We start from the raw sequence: 16,575 nt of genomic DNA on the forward strand, positions 1-16,575 counted from the left end.
TTTAACAATCCTATTCTTTAACTTCATGTTTTTATCTCATTTATTCTGAAACATCTTGCCCCAAGAGCAAAACCTCCTGAGCAATGTCAGAGCTGCATATCATGGGTGTTCTCTATCAGTGATATGTTAAATGAAAGGTGTATTAGTAGGATTTTTATTGAGTATCCTGTTGGAATAAGTAGATTCTGTCATGCACCACTGACTCATTTCAATTGGAATACCACAGTTCAGTAAAAGAAAATAATTGAGTCATGGGTTTCTTACTTAAAGTGTGTCTGATATCATCTTTTGCAATAAAATTTTATGAGGGTGAAATGAATTTAGAGAGCTGATTTAATATGGACAGCTCTTTTCCTCTTGTGTTGGGGTGGCTCTCTGAGCTTAAGAAGAAAATAGCAGTTTTGAAAATAATCCCAAAAGATAAGCATTATTGAATTAGAAATATCAATATCTATAGTTAGATATTTTCTCTTGGGTTTTGCCATGCTGTCTACTGAGCAGACAGTCTGTTGGATAAGCACACCCTGGTTTGCTTCAGATAATTTTATCTGTGTTAGCTCAAACCACTAATTTAAATTTTTAAGTGAAACTGCTGGGATATATATGTGTGTATATATATATATATATATATATATATATATGTATATGTATATGTATATGTATATGTATATGTATATATATGAGTTTGGTTTGGTTTTTTTGTGGTTTTTTTTTGGTTTTTTTAACCTGAATTAGGCAAACTTTCTCCATGCTGCTCTCTGGACAGATCAGTGCCACTCAGAGCTTCTAGAGGAGGAAAGGTGATGAGCAGCTGAGGGCAGTGACCTCTCAGACTGCATTTTTAGGAAGGAGATGAACTGGGACCACCTGAGATTTTACAGAGAGGTCCATGGCTTCATGCAGTCCTGTCTGAAACAGCAGGACATGACACACAGAAAAATGCCAACAAATGTCCCCAGCATTGCCATGTATTTTTGTGCCAGTGAAATGGGATTTTTGCCAGTGTAATACTTTGAAATAAGGCACACATGGCTAAAATAAGTGATAATGACAGAAAAGCATTTTCTCCCTGATATCTGAAATCTTATCGGGAGTGTAAGACTTGGTTTGAAGAAAAAAAAAAAAAACCTTAAACTAAAACCCAAGCCAAAACACACAAGCTAAAAATTCATTCATAGATTTCTTGTTAGATTTGCCTCTGAGGGCTCTTCTGGACAAGTTCTGAGAATCTCTATACAGCCCTGAACTGGTAATTTCTAATATTAATGCTAATAACAAAGTGAAGTGCCCACAGCAGGCTGGACTTTGGGACCAGCCCAGTTCTGGCTGCCCTCCCTGAGTTTGCTGAGCCCCAAAACCAGCTCAGGGAGTGAGCCCCAGTTCTGGCTGCCCTCTCTGGGTTTGTGAGCCCCAAAACCAGCTCTGAGAGTGAGCCCCAGTTCTGGCTGCCCTCTCTGGGTTTGCTGAGCCCCAAAACCAGCTCTGAGAGTGAGCCCCAGTTCTGGCTGCCCTCTCTGGGTTTGTGTGCCCCAAAACCAGCTTTGGAGTGAGCCCCAGTTCTGGCTGCCCTCCTCTGGGTTTGTGAGCCCCAAAACCAGCTCAGGGAGTGAGCCCCAGTTCTGGCTGCCCAATCTGGGTTTGCTGAGCCCCAAAACCAGCTCAGGGAGTGAACCCCAGTCCTGGCTGCCCAATCTGGGTTTGCTGAGCCCCAAGAGCACACAGGGAGTGAGCCCCAGTTCTGGCTGCCCTCCCTGGGTTTGTGAGCCCCAAAACCAGCTCAGGGAGTGAGCCCCAGTTCTGGCTGCCCACTCTGGGTTTGTGAGCCCCAAAACCAGCTCTGGAGTGAGCCCCAGTTCTGGCTGCCCTCCCTGGGTTTGTGAGCCCCAGGAGCAGCTCTGGGAGTGAGCCCCAGTTCTGGCTGCCCTCTCTGGGTTTGTGTGCCTCAAAACCAGCTCTGGAGTGAGCCCCAGTTCTGGCTGCCCACTCTGGGTTTGTGAGCCCCAAAACCAGCTCTGGAGTGAGCCCCAGTTCTGGCTGCCCTCCCTGGGTTTGTGAGCCCCAGGAGCACACAGGGAGTGAGCCCCAGTTCTGGCTGCCCAATCTGGGTTTGCTGAGCCCCAAAACCAGCTCAGGGAGTGAGCCCCAGTTCTGGCTGCCCTCTCTGGGTTTGTGTGCCCCAAAACCAGCTCTGGAGTGAGCCCCAGTTCTGGCTGCCCTCTCTGGGTTTGCTGAGCCCCAAGAGCACACAGGGAGTGAGCCCCAGTTCTGGCTGCCCTCCCTGGGTTTGTGAGCCCCAAAACCAGCTCTGGAGTGAGCCCCAGTTCTGGCTGCCCTCTCTGGGTTTGCTGAGCCCCAAAACCAGCTCAGAGAGTGAGCCCCAGTTCTGGCTGCCCTCTCTGGGTTTGCTGAGCCCCAGGAAGACACAGGGAGTGAGCCCCAGTTCTGGCTGCCCTCTCTGGGTTTGTGTGCCCCAAAACCAGCTCAGAGAGTGAGCCCCAGTTCTGGCTGCCCTCTCTGGGTTTGTGAGCCCCAAAACCAGCTCAGGGAGTGAGCCCCAGTTCTGGCTGCCCTCTCTGGGTTTGATGAGCCCCAAAACCAGCTCAGGGAGTGAGCCCCAGTCCTGGCTGCCCTCTCTGGGTTTGTGTGCCCCAGGAGCACACAGGGAGTGAGCCCCAGCACCAGTGGCCATGCCCTGAGTGAGGAGCTGCTGACAAAGCTGCTCCTGGTTTCCAGGGTGTGATACAGCCCAGCAGTGCTGCCACAGCCTCTCAGCAGAGCCTTTGCCCAGGTGCCAGAGCAGTTTCAGGGGTGTAAACACCCCCCAGCCGTGTGTGGAATGGAGCTGATGGTGGTGTTAGATCTCACTGCTGCCCTGCATTGCAGATTGTGTCCTAGGCTGCATTAGCCAGACTATAATGTTATATTATCTCATGCTGCTCTCTCTGCAGAAGGTTCAGGTGCTGTTTGTGAGCCTCTCTTTGTGCCCAGGAGGAATTTTGGCAGAAAGGGGGTTGACCTGGAAGAGCAAGAAGGGCTGCAAAGGAGAGGAGCTCATCTTGGGACCTCCCTAAAAATCTCAGGCAGTGTGAGGGGTGTTGGAAGTAAAGCAGAGCCTGGCTTTGCATCACAGAAGCCACAAGAAATTTGAGGAGTCAGTTTTAATATTTTCATTTCCTTGCTACTTGGCATTGTTTCTCTCCCTGGTTTTCCTGATCCCTCTGTTAGAAAGCAGAGGTTCTCTTGGCATCAGTGTGCATCTTCCAGTGATTTCTGGGAGCTTTTGGTTAAGGCTTTTATGAGGAATTTGGAGCTCAGCTGTGCCCTACCAGCACATTTTCCTGAACTGAGCTCACTGCACTGCATGTGTGACTTGGGTCAAGTTTGACAGGAAGCTGCAGCCCTGGAAGCAGGATGGATGCAATGCAGGAATGCTCTCATACTGAGCTGCCTGAGCACACCAGTGTCAACCAGAAAAGTTGCAGAAAAGCAGGAGATCTCTGCACTAGAAGACAAGGAGGGGACCAGGACACAGCTGCAATTGTGGAGGATAAAAATGAAAGTTCTAGGTTAAAAATTCTTCTTATCTTTGTTTGGTTTTTTTTTTTCCTCTTTTTTTTTAGGTTTGAATTTTTTTCTTCTTCCCCCACTGCGCCCATTTTTTTCCCTGCAGCTCCCAGAGCAGTTCCTGCTCCATTCCTCCAGGGCAGAGGGGGAACTCCTGCAATTCCAAGCTGTAGAGGTAAACACTTGCTACCCTGCCCTGGAGCTGCTACTGGCAATTAAAGCCAGTGAGCACCTCCCCTCTAGTGTAAATAATTGCAGAATAATCACTGCCCTTTCCCTCATCCCAGAGGAAGTGGAATTTCAGCAGAGTAGCATTGAGGTTTTTCTAATGCTTTGCTGCTCCTGTTGGTCTTTAGGAGTTCCTAAAACTACTCCAAGAACTTCTTCTTGTCTTCCTAAGGAAAAAACCTTCATTTCCAGCAGTGTCTGTCCTGTTTGACAGCAAGTTCAGCTCAGCCTGGGGACTTTGATCTGCATTGTTCTGGCCAGTCTTGTCCTATTTGTTTAGAATTGCATTCATCTTTGTTTACTAGGGCTCATAAATGGTAACATTTCCTCCAGGAATCTGGGTGTTGCTGTTGATGTTAATGTTGTATCAGAAGACACTGCTATGTGCTTTCCACTTTTTAAAAATTACATGGGTATGAAAATACAACATATACTCACTTTTTTTTTTTTTTTTTAGAAAAAGAAATATGGAAGTATAAAGTATAGAAGTATAAAGAAATATAGAAGTAGCTCCAGTATGAAATAGGGGTAATAATTCTTCTGCCCCTCAAGTGAGGGCTGTAGGGTTTCCTGAGGAGTTGAGAAATGCAAGTTATCGTTGCTGGATTTCCTGTTCCTGTACAGACACAGTTTGGCTGACATGCTATGAAATGTGTACCAGTTATCAACATGTTTTCAGCTTTGAGGGTTGGTCTGAAATTCCCTTTTTCAGCTGTTCTGGAAAAAATAAAATTACGGAGACCATTGACACCAGAAGGATCTGTCATGACAGTGTTCTCTGTGTTTTGTTTAGAGCCTTTGCAAAGAGGCTCCTGAAATATTAATGGCTTTCTGATTTGTGAGACATCACATTGTGGTGGTGCAGGCTCTGTATCCTCTCTGTGTTCCCAAAACACACGTGGTTTAGAGGCCTTTTATATATTTTAATACTAAGTGGTTGGTTGAGTGGTCTGTGTTCTCCCAGAGGAGCCAAAACTCACTTCATGGATCAAGAAAATAAAGGGCTGTAAGGCAATTTACCATTCAGGCTATTGTGGAGGAGGGTGATTTAAAACGTTGTAGTGGCTTGGAAAAAAGAAAAACCCAAAGCAGTGATTGAAAGGCTTGAAATGACTGAGTTAATGTGACAGCTCCCCTTGCCTCACTCCGTGTGCTGCAGAGGTGACTGTGCACAGTTAATGCTCTGTGGTTACCTGTTTGCAGGACTTGCTTTGAAATTAGAAGTGAGACATCATTTATTTAATAGACCATTAAAGAACGACTTTCTGATGAAGCAAGTTAGGTGTTAAACACTTTTCAGGTGAACCATTTACTTATGTAATTATCTCTCATTAACATTACAATAAATGTTTCTCCAGGGAGTTTAGCCAATCATGAAATGCAATTAATTTTCAAATACTCTTCAGCAACAATTGAGACACTAGAGACTGAAATCCCTAGTCAGTGTGTACATTTTTAAACTTCCCTGCTGAAGGGAAGCAGCTTCAGCTCAGCTGATTGTGGAGCTGTTAAACTCTCAGATTTTTAATTGTTTCGTTTGGGCCTATCACAAGTGTGGAGTGCTGGGCTCCAAACTAGGTTGTGCAAGCCTGGTATCTCCCCTTAGTTTCCCGAGCACTGAGGAGGTTCAGGATGCTGTTCTTGGACTTCAGCCCAGCACCAGGTGAGGATGGAGGAGTTAAAATGCTCTTGGTTTGTGTCTGGGATTCTGGTTGCTGTGTGCTACTGCCTGGGGCTCGTAGCCAGCTGTGTTGTCGTTTGTCCGTGTGTAAAATGGGAGTAACACAAATCTCGTGTCTCTAAGGTGTACGTGGAGGTGTGTGAGTGAAAACGACTGGGTGGTGATTGTATCATCTGTGAACAGCATCGTCCTGCTGAAGGTTACTTAATTCACTTTCTAACCAAAATGTTGTTACAGTCACTTTTGTTCCAAGCCTTCCTAGTGCACTGATAAGATAAAATAATCTGTGGAATTCCACCTTCTACAAGTACTTGTTCCAACAATTTAGAAAGCTTTTTGAGGAGGGATGAATTTACCACAGCTTTCAGTTTCCAGATTAATTGCTGGTGTGGCTGAAGTAGGGATCTCTGTTTGAACAGAGCTGGATTTTCAAAGGGAAAAGGAGCAGAGTGATGTTGTTGGCCCTCACCTGTGCCAAGCAGACCTGGTTCTGCAGCTGGCTCTGGTTTTTCTGTGTTAAGCCTTGGGCCCCAGTGCAGATACCGTTCCAGGCACTCTGGATTGCAGGGGACAGATGGGCTTGGGTGGAGAAGGGCTTACAGTGGCCATGGAGGCTTCCAGCCCCAGGCATTCGCAGATCCCAGGCAGTGGAACCTGCAAATCTCACATATTTAGAGGTTGAAGAAGAGAAAGAGCTTTTATCCTTTCATGCTTGCAAAATCCAATGTAGGAAAGCTCTTGCCACTGATACTGTCTCTTCATAGCAAACAAATAAAACCACTTTGGTTGAATCTGTGCATTTTCCTGAGGCTTTCTCCTCAGCTGGGGTAAAGAGGAAAGGAGGCTTTATTTACAGATGTTGCTTTCAGAATGAGCCTAGTGCTGTGATATTATCTGTAAATACGTCTTTGGGCATCAGACATCTTTCCATTTATTTAGAAACAGGAGATAAAGACTGTCTGACATGGGAATGAATTCCTGCACTCCTTTTTGTTGCCTTGGAGTACATACGCAGTTTAAAATGAGTCCGAAGCTGCTGTTATATCACCCTGTTGCTTCCAGCAGAATAGTTGTATTTTTTTTTTTTTTTGACCTACAAATCTTGGTCCTCACTGTTTACACTGACCTCATAACATAAGAGACCAGAATGCTCCAGGTTTTTTGCCTTGTCCCTGGATGTGCCTCTGAGACCGAACTTGGTGGGATTTGGGTCTGAGCTGCCGGAGCTGTTTGGATGTTCCCTGTAAATACAGAGCAGCCCTTGGGTTTCAGCAGCGTGGATTTTGTAAGCACCTACACACAGATCACAGTCAGATCATTATGTTGATCTAAACCATTTTGTAATCCTCTACAATCTGGGTTTAGAGACTGTTATTAGTGTCACAAATAAAAGCTTGTGACTTCTTTAGTTCTCGGGGTAAAAGAAGCCATGTACTTTCAGGGAATTACATATTAAAATTAAAGCAACATAAACATGTGGGAGTTTGAGGATAGTTATCCCACTTTGCAAGACTGAGATCTGAATTAATATGACTGCAAGAAAGAAATTGGTTCATTTTTATTTTGTAATTGACCGTGTACTGACAAAGTGGGGCTAAAGCAGGAGGATAAGGCATGAAAGAGTCTTTTAAAAATTTTAAAATATTGACCATGTACTGACAAAGCAGGGCTAAAGCAGGAGGATAAAAATAAAGAGTCTTTTAAAAATCTTTCTTTTAAAAATTTTTAAAATCTTTCTCAGTAACTTGAAGCTTTAAATGTGGCTCAAAGAAGTGCGTTCTATTTGGGGTTTTTTTCTGTTATTTTTTTTTTAACTGAACATGTAGGAAGGAAACCCCTTTTTGCCCAGATAGGTCACAGATTTAGAAAGGGATAGAAAGGTACTTAAGAGTTCTATTTTCTCACAAATGTTTCCTAAGCTCATGAAAAGCCTCTTCAAAACGATCCGGGCAGAAAGCGATTGCAGCTCTTGTTCCATCCCTGTGTGTAACGGATACCTCGCCATGGCAAACACGGGCGGGCCCGTGAGGGGAGCGGGGAGGGTGTGGGAAGGACAGCAGACACCTCTCTGTGGGAGGCTGGGCCTCACCCTGGGGCTGCCACCCCGCTTCCTGCAGGTACCTGAAGGAGTTCCGCACGGAGCAGTGCCCGCTCTTCGTGCAGCACAAGTGCACCCAGCACCGGCCCTACACCTGCTTCCACTGGCACTTTGTCAACCAGCGCCGGCGCAGGTCCATCCGCCGCCGCGACGGCACCTTCAACTACAGCCCCGACATCTACTGCACCAAGTATGACGAGACCACGGGCATCTGCCCCGAAGGAGATGAGTGAGTAAAGGCTGCACCCCCTGCTTTTCAGGCATTAGGCTTTTGGGATCAGGCCAGGTGATGATTCCAGCCGGTTCTTGCAGAGATGAGGCAAGTCAGCAGTAAAGCAGCTTTGTCACATACGTAACATGAGAGCAGATGTAAAATCTGGAATAGCAGCTCGTGTGCTCCGGGCCTGCTGCAGAGACAGTGCTGAGGGTGGCTTAGATGGGAATTGAGCTCTTGGGAACTCACTGTGCCCATGAGCTTCAGCATTTTCAGCAACAGCTCAATGAGACAAATGAGTTTGGAAATACTCTGTTCTCTAAATCTCTGACTCCCAGCTCCTGCTCACTAGCAGGGTAACTTAGTTCCTCCTCTTTCTTCAATCTGTGAAAAACTTTGTCCTCCAGTCTGCCTCCTGAGTTATCTGTCTCAGCTTTTTAACTCATATCAGTTTATTTTGTCTTTCTGATCTTTTTAAGAAGCCAGTAGAGAACTGAGAGGTACACAGAAAGGGCAGCATGAGGAGGAGTTTGGGTTTTTTAGGTGTTCTCTCCCCATGACTGCAGCAGGTTTAACTGCAAATCTTTCTGCTGTGTGTGTGGCAGACCCCAGCAATTAAGGGGTTAACCCAGTAATATAACTTTAGCCATGTGACAGATGTGGGATAAATAGTGTAGCCAAACTGTGGTCAAATATGGAGAGTGTTTTATAGAGACATGCTGTAAAAAGATGGAATTTCAGTTCCCTTTTGTGGTGCCAGTATAAACATACAAAAATGCTATTTATTGGCAAAACATTTTTTGTTTTAATTTTTCAACTTGATTAAGTAAAGTTTTTGTGACTACAACAGAATGGAATAGTCCCTCAGGCCTGAGGCTTGTTTCAACACTTTCTTCCTTGCTAGGAGAGATCTGGAAGGAACTGGAAATGGGATGTTTGTGGGCTTTGGCTTCCAGATCACTGGATCATACATGGCTCAGTCTCAGTGAATGAAAGCCATTGTCATCTAGGAACCTTTGCTCCTTTGTATTTTTACCTTGATGCCACTATATCTGAACTTTCCCCATTCCATCTTGTTATATTTCTGTTTTACTTCTCAGTGTAGATTGTTTTTCTGCCTAAAAGGGGAAACAAAGGAAATGGTAGTTTTGTAATTATCCTTCCTTCTTCTACATCCTTGTTCTTTTCCAGATCCCTGGCAGCCACTCGTCCTGAATAATAAGGTGCTGCTGGATTAATAATCCAGTTTTCTTTTAGGGAGGGAAAATCTTACATCCTTTGTAGTGATATGTTTGGGGGTTCTCAGCATAAGAGAAGGGGCAGATTTAGCTAAGGTGGTGTCAACTGCAGCATCTTCTCTGTACAAAATGTCTTCTGGTAGTTGAATCCCTCACCTGTGTGACTAAACCTTGTCTGCTCCTCCCCTCCTTCCTTCCTCAGGTGTCCCTTCTTGCATAGAACTACTGGAGACACAGAGAGGAGGTATCACCTGCGCTACTACAAAACTGGAATCTGCATCCACGAGACAGACTCCAAGGGGAACTGCACCAAGAACGGCGTGCACTGCGCCTTTGCTCACGGGCCCCACGACCTGCGCTCACCCGTCTATGACATCAGGTCAGTAGAGCCTGGGGCTCCTGGGAAAATTGTCATTTCTGTGCCCAAATGCACAAGGAGATAAAGGAAAAGGTAATTTATGTACCCAAGTGAAAAGGGAGATGATTGAAGGACAGTAATCCTAATAGCTTGCCAAGTGTTGGTGAGATAGCCCTTCCTAATAAGGCAAATATAAAAAACCTCAAGGGATGGTTCTCAAAATGGGGGAAAGGATCACATTTTGGAATGTGATGGAGGGGGTCAAAACAGTGCATCTGGAATTCCCAGGGTATGAAGACTTATTTTTCTTGCAGTTGCTGTTCAGCTAAAGATGTTCTGACAAAACATGCATGGCTGAAATGCACCCACTTAGCAAATGCTCCAGTATGTCAGTTTTTACACACATTTGTCTGACTCTTCCTCTGCTCAGTCTGTTTGTTCATTTAACTCTGTCCCTGAAGAGAGCTTCAGGCAATGGAAGCTTTACAGAATGGTCAGACAACATCTGAAGGAGGCATTGAGGGTCAGTCTGCAGTCGCTGCCAGCCATGCCATGATAGAGAAGATACTCAGCGAGGAACCAAGGTGGCAAGGTAAGTGTCACTGTGAGGCTGGGAAAGTTTGGTCTCTGTGGAGTGCCTGCTCCTGTCCTAAACTTTTCTGTAGTAAATATGGATTGTGGTCATTTCTCTTAACTCATTGGGGGTTTTTTGCAGATACAACATATGTGTTGGGAAACTACAAGACAGAGCAGTGTAAGAAGCCCCCCCGGCTCTGCCGCCAGGGTTATGCCTGCCCCTACTACCACAATAGCAAAGACAGGAGACGAAGTCCAAGAAAACACAAATACAGGTACTGTGATCCTGGGTAGTGTACTTGCCAGCTGAATGGTGCAGTATGTTGGAAATCTGTGGTGCAGGAGGCAGGATTTTGACCACTAGATGTTTTTAGTGTATCTCCAAGCCATGTACTGAGAGGTGTGATGGACTGTTATTTCTTCCTAGCAGAAAGATAACAAACTAAACAAGGAGTTTTCCTGTATATAGTAACCAGTACTCTAATAAATGAATTGTTAAATCATGTTTGATTTAACTCTGATTTTACAGCAAAGAGAACCTGTGTCTGGCTTTCCCTTACCACACAAACCTCTGCTTTAGAAAGCAGTGCAGGGAACAGAAAACAAAAGAAAGTTTTAATCCCCATCTAGAAACAAACTCATCCAACAATGTGTTCATGGTAAAGGATTCAGAATCATCAGGCTGCTTGTTGTGTATGCCTGGTGATGGGGATCATGAGGAGGGACTGTAGCTGGACATGCATCCTTAACCAGCTGCTAAAGGCTCTGCTTTTGAGGCACCGGGGTGTTCTGTCACTCAGCTGTCACTGGATTTTTCAGTGTGCTGTGTCTCCCTGAACGCATTTCATCCAAATTATAGGCCCTCATTTCCTCCAACACAACAGAGCTTTTGTTGTGGTCTCAGTGGGGCTTTCCCTTAGTTCCTTTTTGAAAAACACAGGAGCAGACCAGAAAGCCGGGAGAGAAAATACCAGGGATGTTCTCGCTTCTCTTCCCCACCCCCAACATTCACAGAAATTTTTGAACTGAAATTCCATATTTAAAAAAATTAAACAGGCAGCAATCAAAGGAACATTAATCTCAATGCTTTAAGGGGAAATAGAACCACTGGGGCAGTCTTCAGGCAGCAGCTATTATTTGCTTTTTGCCCCTCTCTGGGCCCTTTGGGAAGGGAAGAGGTGAAAGCTTTGCTGCTGCTCTCCACTCCTGTGTTTTCCCCACCCCAGCTGATGTGGCTGTGCTGGTGCTGCTATCTGCTTCCCTCTGCTGTTGTTTGAGGGAATGGTTAAGAGCATAAAGAGCAGGGGAAGTAGGTCACGGCAAAAATTCAGATCTGGGAAAAGGAACTGTTCCTGGCTGGGAGAAAGAAACGGACTTGCCTTTTCCCCAGTGACCTGACTCAGCCTCTTTTCCACATGGCCACACTATAAACCTGGAAACATACTGCTGTAAGGGTATTATGTGTTTTAGGATTAGCCAATTAACTTCTTAGCTTTCTATGAAGGTGCAGTTCCAAAACAGAAACCAGACCCAGCGTCTCTGACACTAATCACATCAGCTGCTGATATTGTTATGCTGGTTCAAGTTGTATTTCGTTTCAAGTAGAGAATTAAGCCATGGTTTTTTTCATTGGGAAATTGGAAGAAGGGGGAGAAGATGCAATAGCAGCTGGGTGGGGGCTGGGGAAGCAGCAGCCAAGCAGATTATACAGCTGAGGGTGGGCAGCCAAACCTGCCCCCCACTGAGGAATTGTAACATCACAGAATGGTTTGGGTTGGAAGGGGCCTTAAAGCTCTTCTTGTTCCACCCTTGCCATGAGCAGGAACACCTTTCACTATCCCAGGCTGCTCCAAGCCCCATCCAGTTCCAGGGATCCAGGGGCAGCCACAGCTTCTCAGGGCAACCTGTGCCAGGGCCTCACCACCCTCACAGGGAAGAATTGCTCCCTTGTATTTAATCTAAACCTATTCTTTTTCCATTTAAAGCCATTCCCCCTTGTCCTGGCACTCCAGGCCCTTGTCCAAAGTCCCACTCCAGCTCTCCTGGAGCCCCTTTGGGTGCTGGAATGGGCTCTGAGGTCTCCCTGGAGCCTTCTCCAGGCTGAGCACCCCCAGTGCTCCCAGCCTGGCTTCAGAGCAGAGGGACCCTCAGAGCCCCTTTTTGGCTCTCTCTGAACTTGCCCCAGCAGGCCCACATCCTTCTGATCTTGGGGTACCCAGAGCTGGATGCATCCTCCAGGAGTGGATCAGAGGGGAGAATCACCTCCCTCCACCCACCCAAAGTAATCAAAGCTCAGAGCACACCTGTGAGTCTGATGCCTTCTCCTCCTTCCTTATTTGCACAGATCTTCACCGTGTCCCAGTGTGAAGCACGGGGACGAGTGGGGAGATCCCAGTAAGTGTGAAAATGGAGACTCCTGCCAGTACTGCCACACTCGCACAGAGCAGCAGTTCCACCCAGAGGTACAGTAACTCCTCACTCCCCTTGGAAAAGCAAAAGCATTCCAGTCTTACAAAGTAAATCACTGTGCCAGGTGGGAGAGGGTGTGGGCTGCTTGTACTGTGGTCCTGGGATACAGAGAAGCTGCATGTTGGGAGTAAGCTGCAATTCAGCTGCTTGACAGAATAGACTGTATGGGAGGTAAGAAAAGTGGGGGAAAATTCAAGTGTAGGAGCAGGGTCAGGTTTGGGGATCCTTTGGAAAGCACAATGTGGGTCTGCATGTGAGCAAACAGCATCTGTTTCCTTGACTAAGAGTTTGTGGTTCATGTTGATAGCACTAAACACCACCAAGCTCTTAGCTGTGAGCATGCCCAGAGCATTCCAATATCCTTACAGAAAGTGTAATTAAGACCTTTTCCTAGTCTGCTTCATGTTACAGTGTTGAAAAGCTTTGTGGGGCCCGTATCTGCACAGTAACCATTGTCACCGCCTGTCAAACTGGGGGGAGAGGGAATTACCCATTTGCTACAGTCCTTGTCAATGGTTTGTTATTTTCCTTGCAAACATGTGGCTGCAACTTTCTGTGCTGTCATCTGTCAGCTGTTTCCTACCTTTTGCCATTTGTAATGTCCATGGAGCTTCCAGTGAGTCTGAGGGACTTCATGGCAGATGGTGCCCTTTGGGTGAGCTGGTGTGTGGTGGGTTGGTCTCTGGGTGAGGTCTAGCTGTCATGGGCATATTTGGGTGTTTCCAGAACTATAGTGGGTTTTCCTTTCTTTGAAGCAAAGCACTGAAATGGTCACCCTGAGCTCTGCTGGCCTTTGCACCTCTTATCTGTGTCCCTACCTTGCTGTCAAATTTCTTCATAGTACTTCTGTACCTGGTGGTCGCTGTTATTTTCTGTTCATTTCTGTTTGGTTTTTTTTTTTTTGTTTTGTTTTGTTTGTTTTTTTTCCCACCCTTAGATCTACAAATCCACCAAATGCAATGATATGCAGCAGTCTGGCAGCTGTCCCCGAGGACCCTTCTGTGCCTTTGCACACGTAGAACGTACGTGAACGACTTCTCTCATTTTTCCTGCATGTTTGAGCTATGGAAAGCTTCTGACCAAGGGAATTTAAATGTACAGCTGCAAAACCAGAGCTTCTGTGAAGGGTTAACTTTGATTTCTGTAAAACTGTGCTGGTGTGGGAGGTGTTGGCAGAGCTGGAGGCAGTAGGTGGCCTGTAGGACTCAGCCTTTAGCTCTCACTGCTCTGTCTCTTGAAGGATCTCCCTCTGTTCCCTCTCTCCTGCTCAGTTCTCTGGTGTCAGTTCAGGAGGATGGAAATGGAGAAAGCTGCTTTTCTGTACATGGATAAACTGTACCTAGCTAAATTGCCAAGTGTCATATCTTAAAAAGCTGAAGATAAAATTGCTGATTGTAGATAATTTATTGATCAATTTAAAAAAAAAGCTATTTTATTCTTTGTGAAGTTTTGCTTAGAGTTTAAGTCTTTAAGTCAGGTTGGAAAAGAAAAATATGCAGCTTTTTTTTTTACTGCTTTATCTCAAATCCTCTTTTCTCAATAGCTCCCTGACTTATAGGGCATTATTTCAATCCTCAGTTTAATCAACTATAAACTAGTGATGCAGTTTTGGTTGTGGAAGTTCTACCTACAGGTGGTCCTAACATTCATAAATAATGGTTAGTTCCTGTCCTAGGGCTCCTCCTCATTGGCTGCTCTGCAATCTCACTGCTGAATTTGCAATTATTAGAGCAGGTTATTCACTAGATTTGTTCTGATACTGACTCACTACATGGCCTTGAGAAAATCTCTTTGTTATTTGATTATCCTTTGTAAATGAGGGAATTAGTAATTGCTGCCTTTGACAAGGAATGGGGAGAGTAAATTCCCTACAGGTTGTGCTGTTCCTTTTATAGGAAGCCTTGTTGACAAGCAGTAATTATAGCTGGAGCTGTGGGCTGTAATGGACCAAAACACAGCAGTGCAGCCACACAGTGGGATCCAGCAAGCTTTAGAAAATGAAATCTTGATAAAGGAGCAGTGTTTAGCAAACTTCCTTGGGTATAATATAGTATTTTTGTTTGGGGATGTCCTACTCGTAATAAGATTATTACACTTGATATTATATTAATTAGAGTAACATTCTGTGGCACTTAGGTCATTCCAACTTGGTTATTTCTTGTGCTGTCTTATGGATTTGTATCTTTTTGTCCTTCTGACAAGGTCAACAAGGACAGGCCAAATGCAATTAAAATAACAGGAGTCCATTTATTATATCTGCTCTTAACCTGAGTTTTACTGATTAATAGCAAGAAACCAGCATTTAGAGGATATTGAAATATAGATGTAGTGTCAGTTCTATGGTTTTTGTGAAGATGCTGAGTGTTAGATGTAAATCCTACAAATCTACAGCATCTCTACCTTCCAAACCAGTGCCACTTTTTTTTTGGTAATGATTTGTACTGAGCAGATGGAAACTTTAACTCCCTCAGCTAATTATAATGCACCCATCAACTCTGTGCCAAGCAAAGAAGGAAACTCTGCTTAGTTCAAGAGAGCTGAATGAATAACACACAATTCATGCAGGGAAGATAATTTTGGAGCAGCATTAACGAGCAGCACAGTGTGGATGTGATGACAGCAAAAACGTGAGGAATATTAGATAAGCAAACAAGCCAAGTAAGGTTCCTCCTCACTCCTACATTTATAAGTAGAGTATTTTTTCTCTCAGGAATATTGGGTGTCCTTGTTCCTGGATGTTTTGTGCTCCATGGCTGAGCTCTGAGGGTGTCCCTGTGCTTTGTCTCCCGCAGAGCCGGCGCTCAGCGAAGATTTGCAGCAATCCTCGGCCGTGTCCAGCCCCACGCAGACAGCACCTGTGATGTACATGCCCTCAGCAGCTGGGGACTCTGTTCCAGTCAGCCCTTCCAGTCCTCATGCCCCAGACCTTAGCAATGTATGTAGCCCTGTGGAGAAGCCTTGTCCATGTTGTGTAAATCTGTGTTTCTCTGAGTTTTTGTTCTTTCTCCCAAGCAAAGTATCCCAAAGCCCAGAGGATACGAGATTTTTTTCCTAGTTCTCAGCTCCATGCTTTTTAGACGGAGCTGTTTTTTTGGAACATACATTCAGTGGCTTTAGTATTGTCCTCTCACATATAAAAATCCCAGGCCTTCCTTTCTGTGCAGGGTTTGTTGATGTACTTTCAGGAGAGTGGAATACATCCGCACATGCAGTCCCAACTCCTTCCTGTTTGGAGGTACACATTGGGCTCAGCTTCCACGACCTATAATTGAGGGCTGTGAGCCAACAGCCTCTAAAGTACATAGCTACAATTGAGTTTGTTTACATATGTAATCTCAGAGCCTTAGCCTGTGCATATTGTGTGTTGCATTATAGGATATCCTTCGTTCCCTCCCTCTTGTACTTCTGGAGATAGCTAAACTCTGGGATATGTTTCAGTAATGCCTCCAGATTGTTGGCAGTTAGTTGTCCATACAAGACAGGAGATGTCTAAGTGTTGAACAGATACTCAAGATTCAGATTAGAAACCCATGGAATGCTAGACTACGTTTTTATTTAGCTTTTTCTTTTTTTTCTGTTAAGTCTTTCCTGTTTGTACTGCACTTGATAAGGTGTGTAACCTTTTCAAATGGTTGGCCGAGGTTTTGAGAAGGTACAGTGACATGAATTTAACTCATTTGAAACTGGTCAGACTGAGGTGAACTCATCTAGGACCTCTGCTTTATTTTATTCCCTCTCTTTGAAAAGAGAAGCTGTGTTTGAGCCAATCTAGCAGTTCATAGCTGTCCTGAATTGGATTGCAGGTAGAATTGCAAACACATCTTGAAAAGTCTGGACATAATATTGTCTCTTACTAAATAACACTGGAAAGCAATAAAAACCCCTCCATCTTATGAAGGTATTGTTTAAATTCACTGAAAACTGCAGGGCAGTTGAAGATATCTACTTTTAGGCTGTTTAGGTCTTGTCTATCACAAGCTCTTAGTCTTTTAAACAGTCTTTCCTAATCCTTGGATATGTGCCAAATGGCAGCACATGTCTGTCTATGACTTCATCACTCCACAGGGCATCTGCATGTAGCTTGCAAACAAATATGGCTTTGCTGGTGATCATTTTACATGATGAATTAATCAGAGAAAAAGGTCCCTG

General features: G+C 45.0%; 1 protein-coding gene across 8 annotated transcripts in view; it reads left to right on the forward strand.

Moving 5' to 3' along the window:
- UNK (unk zinc finger) overlaps window positions 1-16,575 on the forward strand; it is a 42,639-nt gene that overhangs the window by 12,123 nt on the left and 13,941 nt on the right. For all 8 annotated transcript variants that reach the window (XM_074555122.1, XM_074555125.1, XM_074555127.1 and 5 more), the window contains exons 2-8: window positions 7,591-7,800; window positions 9,226-9,402; window positions 9,843-9,973; window positions 10,097-10,232; window positions 12,302-12,419; window positions 13,364-13,448; window positions 15,219-15,361. In XM_074555122.1, the coding sequence (XP_074411223.1) occupies window positions 7,591-7,800; window positions 9,226-9,402; window positions 9,843-9,973; window positions 10,097-10,232; window positions 12,302-12,419; window positions 13,364-13,448; window positions 15,219-15,361 (1,000 nt within the window). The remainder of the gene's footprint in view (window positions 1-7,590; window positions 7,801-9,225; window positions 9,403-9,842; window positions 9,974-10,096; window positions 10,233-12,301; window positions 12,420-13,363; window positions 13,449-15,218; window positions 15,362-16,575) is intronic.

This window comes from Zonotrichia albicollis, chromosome 19 (genome assembly GCF_047830755.1).
Source record: "Zonotrichia albicollis isolate bZonAlb1 chromosome 19, bZonAlb1.hap1, whole genome shotgun sequence".
Lineage (NCBI taxonomy): Eukaryota > Metazoa > Chordata > Aves > Passeriformes > Passerellidae > Zonotrichia > Zonotrichia albicollis.